At 40.3% G+C, this 6,544-nt stretch overlaps 1 protein-coding gene and 1 long non-coding RNA gene across 3 annotated transcripts in view; both read left to right on the plus strand.

The window, feature by feature from the left end:
* Window positions 1-3,016, plus strand: part of NPHP3 (nephrocystin 3) — a 76,939-nt gene extending 73,923 nt beyond the window's left edge. For both annotated transcript variants that reach the window (XM_081971288.1, XM_081971289.1), the window contains one exon: window positions 1,573-3,016. In XM_081971288.1, coding sequence (XP_081827414.1) covers window positions 1,573-1,753 — 181 coding nt within the window. In that variant the 3' untranslated portion in view covers window positions 1,754-3,016. The remainder of the gene's footprint in view (window positions 1-1,572) is intronic.
* Window positions 1-5,378, plus strand: part of LOC309401924 — a 140,015-nt gene extending 134,637 nt beyond the window's left edge. Inside the window, exon 2 of the long non-coding RNA XR_014176818.1 lies at window positions 4,387-5,378. This is a non-coding gene — a long non-coding RNA (uncharacterized lncRNA). The remainder of the gene's footprint in view (window positions 1-4,386) is intronic.
* The last annotated feature ends 1,166 nt before the right edge of the window (window positions 5,379-6,544 follow it).

Raw genomic sequence — 6,544 nt, forward strand, 5'->3', positions numbered from 1 at the left:
CGGGAAGATGAGAAATGCGAGGGGGATCCTTCCCCCCCCGCGGATGGGCTCCGAACCAGCGGAGCCTCATCCTTCTTTTTAAGCAGGCAGCTATCAGAGAGAAGAAGACAGCGCGGCTTGTGTAGCAGCCGAAGATCGCCTGCTTAAAGATCGCCTGCTTAAAAAGAAGGACGAGGCTCCGCTATTTCGGAGCCCAACCGCGGTGGGGGGGAGGGATCCCCCTCGCATTCCTCATCTTCCCAGATGGGCTGGTAAGGGGACAGAAAAGGTTGTTTTCCAGTCCCAGGTTTCAGCTTCCTGGCAGAAGAAGGAACAGGAGAGGAGTTCGCGCCAGCTGCGGCTGGCCAGAGGGCCCCCCCATCCGTTGGCTGCTCCCTCCTGAGCCGTGCCTGTGCCCCTGCCCGGCCTGCCTGCTGAGGAGGAGGAGGAGGCGGGGGCGTGTTGCTGAGAAGTGGGCAGGGCAGAGGTGAGCGCAGCGCTGCTGCCCTTGCCCTTAAGGGACATGCTGGCTGGCGTTGCTTCAGGGCGCCCTGACCGCCAGCTCCTCCATGCACAGCCCGTTCCCCCCCAAAAAAAAGACCGTTTTCTTTTTAAAAAACGCCTCTGCAGACGATCTTGAAAACAAGCGAGGTTGCTTTCGGAGGGGAAAGACGGGCAGCTGTGCAAAGGCTTGTTTTAAAGCTGCAGGCTCCAAGGCTGCAGGTGCTCAGGGAGGGCAGCAGGGGCAAATGCTGCCGCCTGCCCCCTCCCAAAGCAACATTGCAGGTTTTCAAGATAGTTCGGACAGGTGTTTCTTAAAAAAGAAAACCCTGAAAAAGCCGCAAGATCTGGAGAGAGATCCTGCCAGCCCGAGAAGACATTTCTGAGAAGAGATCTCGCCATTTTTTGCATCGGGGCATGCTGCAAGGGGGGGGAGTGAAGACCTTTTCCAGCTGGCGCAAAGGACTTCCCCGGACTTGCTTTAGTGAGTACGGGCCCGCACCTCCACCACGACCAATCCGGAAAAGGTCTTTGCTCCCTCTCTCTTGCAGCAAGCCCCGATGCAAAAAAAACGCCAAGGACTTGCGAGTGAGTGACAGGGGTGGGGCTTCCGGGTTCATTGACCAACCGGCAGAAACCCACCACTGCCCAGGTGGCTACATTCGGCCTATAAGACGCACCCAGATTTTCACCCTCTTTTTTGGAGTAAAAAAGTGCGTCTTATAGGGCGAAAAATACAGTAATAGAAACATTTTGAGTTCAAGACAGATGGTATTGACTATCAGAAGAATTTATACAGATATATTTTGAGGCATTCAGTCTATTTCTAGCCTATGCAAAATCCAGCTAAGGATGGAGGCTGCATATGACTGAATAAAAAATTATCCGTATTATTGAATCTGGGCTGTATGGGAAAGATGGTGGATATACAAATGACTTGGTGTAAGGATTAGGTACTAAATGTAGATTATGAGTCTTTAACAGAATAATAGAGTTAAAAAGGATCTTAGGGGTCCTCTAATTCAACCTCCTGATCAAACAAGAGACCTTTATTAAGACATTATTAAGTCCTACTTTCTTTTCTCATCAAAGCTATGAAGTGGGTGAGTTTGAGAAGGCTGCTGAGCTCTATAAGAAATCCATGGAAATTAAAGAAGAAGAGATGTTGGTAATGGGTGGAAAAACTACTTCCCATCACTCATCAACTGGAGATACACTCAGCATTAAAAGTGCTTTTTCTCACAACATGTATTTTCAACATGGACCAAGATAATGGAAGGTAGTATATTAATCATTGGAAGGAAATATTTTTGCTGAAAAGAAATAAAGTTCCATTTTAAGAGTGGGAGAAGAGAAGAGAAAAAAAGTTAAAAGATTTGTGTTATTTATTGACACTGATTTTGAGTATATTATATTCAGCTAAAGGCCCACTGTTTTTAAAGATTTGGCTAATTTTTCAAAAAAAGTTATCCATTAGTCTATTAATTTTTTCTACCTTTTTAAAAAACAACTTGAATTGCTCGGCCCCCCATTAAGTAAGTAAAAATAGTTTACTGGCCATTTGGATTTTTGGATTGCCATTTTTCTTCATTGCAGAAAATAGTTACAAATGAAACTAGAAATTAACAGAACAATTACAGTCTGCATATTATTGCAGTGGTTTTAATCATAATGAGATTAATTTTTTATTTTTTAAAATTAAGTTTATAATCAAAATTAAGTATTTGACCATTTATACAGATAAATATAGATAGTGTTTAAATTATAAGAATTGACTCCAAAAGTTTGCTAAACAAGGCAATTTTTAAGTGAGTTTTGTCCCATTTTAGGTCTTTTTGTTACAATTGTTAAGTGAATCATTGCAGTTGTTAAGTGAATTATGTGATCAATAAGTGAATCTGGCTTCTCCCATTTGACATTGCTTGTCCAGAAATGGTGTTCACATGACTCCAACACAGTGCAACTGTCATAAATGCACGAGAGTTGCCAAGTGCCCAAATTTTGATCTTGTGGCCAGAGGGATACTACAACAATCATTAAGTGTGAAAACTATTCATAAGTCACTTTTTTCAGCATCGTTATAACTTTGATCTCTAAATGAATGTTTGTAAGTTGAGGACTCCCTGTGGTTGAGATAGAGAATAGGAAAATTAGATCTGAATAGAAATATTTAAAAATAATAATACAAATGTCTAATTGCTAAAAATGTAGACTTTGGAATAGAAAAAAAAAACTTACATTAAATATATTCTGGTTTCATTTGTGTCCAATACTAACTATACCAGCGATGGCGAACCTTTTTTGGCTCGTGTGCCATAAGTGGGGGGAGCACAGGGGAGTCGTGTGCAGGCATGCCACACCCATAATGCAATGCACAACCCCCAGTGCGCATGCACGCACTACAGGCGCGACCCCCCCCCCCCCATTTTACATGCTTTTTTCACCCTCCCCAGGCTCCAGAGGCTTTATAGGAGCCTGGGGAGGGCAAAGACAGCCTCCCCTCGACCCCCCCGGACCCCTCCAGAGGCATCAGGGAATCCTCCAGACAGTCCCTGAAGCCTTCGGAGCGCTCAAAATGATCCTCCGAGCAAACGAGAAGTGACTTCTGGTTTGCTCGGAGGGTCGTTTTGAGCACTCCGAAGGCTTCAGGGGCCGTCCGGAGGCTTCCCTGATGCCTTCAGAGCGCTCAAAACAACCCTCCGAGTGTTCTGAAGGCTTTTTTCGCCCTGTTTTCGCCGTCCCCAGGCTCTATAGGAGCTTGGGGAGGGTGAAAAATGGCTTTAAAAAAGGGTGAACTCAGCTGGCCAGCACGCATATGCGCACTGGCCAGCTGACAGGGCAGCGCCTCCCGTGCCCTGACAAATGGCTCCGCATGCCACCATAGGTTCGCCATCACTGAACTATACCCTACAATTTAGTACTATACAGATATGATTCTCCATCTTCCCTGTAATTCCTTATGCTTTTCTAAGGACTGGGAAATCACTATTGTTGATGTTGTTAACTGTACTCTAGTTCCCAAACATGGGCTTGCTTTACTGAAAAAAGCCAATTTCAAATATTGGTTTAGGAAAGTAAAGTTTCAATAAACTATAATAAACATTATCCACAGTATACAGTTGCCTTTGCACTTTTTATTAATTGAATGATTTTTTTTAAATTTCCATGGGATAATAAGTTGTACAGCATGCATGGATGTCTGCTGGGAGGATAGCATTAAATGACAACAGGTACATAATACATCACAACAAATACATGTCATTATCATCTGCTATTTGGGCACAAGTATGTAAAAGTGGCACGCATCATTGTTGCATGGTTGTTGCATCATTGTCGTGTCTTCAAGCCACCACTGAACCTATGCCTGAATTTTGTTCTAAGAGAACAAAATTTCAAACCCCTGAATCAGGGTTGTGTTTGAACTTGGGGGACTGGGTGGGTGTGGGCAGCTCAACATCATTTGGGTTGAGACTGCCAGCGAAAACGGGCACTCAAGCTCCATTTTTGACTGCCACGGCTCCTCCAACCCTCTGCCAGCGTAAATGGAGCTTGGGAGGGCCACCTGTGGCCCTTGTGAGCTCAGTTTTTGGCTGCAATGGCCTTCTGCAACCCTCTGCCACCGAAAACAGAGCTGGGGAGGGCCGCTTGCTAATTTCTCATATTAAAAATCCAAATCTCTCAGTTAAATGGAAAATTGTCAAGGTAAAAATTGTACAGGTAGTTCTTAACTTAAGACCAAAAGTTCAAAATTTATGTTGGTAAATGAGAAATTTGTTAAGTGAGTTTTGCCCCCTTTTACAACTTTTCTTGCGACATTTGTTATGTGAATGACTGCAGTTGTTCAATAAGTAACATGTTTGTGAAGTGAATCTGGCTTCCCCATTGCTTGTCAGAATGCTGCAAAAGATTATCATGTGACCCTAGGGACACTGCAACCATTATAAATGTAAGTCAATTCTCAAGCATCCAAATGTAAATCACATGACCAAGGGGATGCTGCAACGATTTTAAGTATGAAAAACGGTCATAACTCACTTTTTTGAGTGTTTTGAACAGTCACTAAGCAAACTGTTTAGTGGACTATCTCTACTCAGAAAGTACGTGAACAAGTGAAACTGACCTCCTCCAGAAGCTGAATTTTCTATATATTCTATTATTTTGAATTTCAAAGCTATGTAACAAAATTATTTAAATGGTTTCTAAATGATCAATATGAACTTTTTCCATATAATTCAAGAACTTTGCATAAATTGAGCAAATCTTTTAAAATTGTATAAAAGCTGTATTAAAATTGAATAAAGGTTTTTTTCCTGGTATTGAAGTTATTTTTAACAACTGTTAGCCAAATTCAGAGTCAAAGAAGGAGCAAACAATTATAAAAATGAATTATAAAACTTCATTGAAGTAACTGTACTATTATAAACTATAATACCCTTTAGAAGTACCATACAGTGTTTGAGTCAGCAAATTAGTTTCCTGTGCTCAAAAGGTAAATGTTTAAAAGCAAATTTTTTAAACAATACCGTTAATACATTGTTATATATTAATTGCAAGTCACATAAGTGCATTTCAATAAACAGCTGTAGAAATATTCATTTGGAAGGTCTTTTTCATTAATGAAATTGCATAACACTAAAATTGTTTTAAAATTATGGTCACAATAGAATTCAATACAAATATTTCTAGTCATGCTTCTCAAATTTCTAAACCTAAAAGTAAATGTTACCAAAGTGACAATAATTTAAAATGCATTACTTTAAAGAAAGTGATTGTTGAAAGCTTAGAGTGAGAAAATCTTTGTTATTTAAGGATGTCAAATCTAGACTCAAAAATCCATATCACTGTGATCACTAGTTCCGCCAATTCTGACTTTGTGACCTAATAAATAAGTTGCAGGATTGTTTGTCAGTGATTGCTTTATTTATTACATTCATGTTTACAATCAGTAATATTGTACAGCTATCTTGTTTTCTGGTCTTCTCCCCAATATTGTTTTTGCATCAAATATTAAACATTTATTGGTGTTTTTATTGAACCATCTTGTTTTGCTTTATGCAATTTATTTAGACTTTAACTTTAAACTCTTATCTTCTTGTTGTCCAAAGTACTCTCAAAAATTTTCTCCTGTACAAAGTACAACGGCATCATATTGTTCATGTCAGCCTTTCTCATAGTCAGCTTTTCATAGCCAAACATTATGACTGGAAGACCACAGTTTGACAGTAGATACTTTTAATAGTAGAATGATTCACTGTTCTAGATTTGTAACAGTTTTTCTTTCAGAAGAATTTATTTCATGCATACAAATTCTATATCTGAATTTCTGGGCAGAGAATTTCAACTAGAAATTCCCAAGAGCAAGTGATCCACTTTTATGATCATCTTACACGCAAAGCCAATATGGAATCCAGATTCACTTAACAACCAGGTGACTAACTTATCAAATGCAGTGATTCACTTAACTGAGGCAAGAAAGGTCATAAGATGGGGCAAAATTCACTTAACAAATGTCTCACTTAACAACAATTTTGGGCTCAATTGTGGTTGTAACTCAAGAACTATCTGTACTGATTTAACTTTTCCACTTTTTTTGGTCAATATATTTTTCAGGTCAGTTTACAAATTGCAACCAATTTGTTTGCAATTGCCTTACAATATTTTAAAAACTTATGTTGGCATTTCACAAACACCTTTGCTATTAACCATTTAATTTCACTTTTCAAAATGTTTGACTCTAGCTTAGTGATTCTCCACTATTGGTGGAGATAGCAATCAGATTGGGTTAACTCGGTCCAGCATCCAATGGGACAGAGTCTACAACTCTGTCCCATTGAATGCTGGACCGAGTTAGTCACACCCCTTGTGTAGCTCCTCCCAGCTTTAGACTCAGTCTATCCAGGACTGGACGTGCAATTAACTATCTCCTCTAACTTTAGCAATTAGATAGGTGATATTTAAAATTTTTCAAAGTAATTTAGACTCTTCTTTAACATCGTAAGGGCAGAGAGACTGCTTCGACTTAATAGGGGCTTCTCCCTGTGCTGCAGGATCGTGAGCCGCTTCT

This window comes from Natrix helvetica (assembly GCF_964273705.1).
Source record: "Natrix helvetica genome assembly, chromosome: Z".
Taxonomy (NCBI): domain Eukaryota; kingdom Metazoa; phylum Chordata; class Lepidosauria; order Squamata; family Natricidae; genus Natrix; species Natrix helvetica.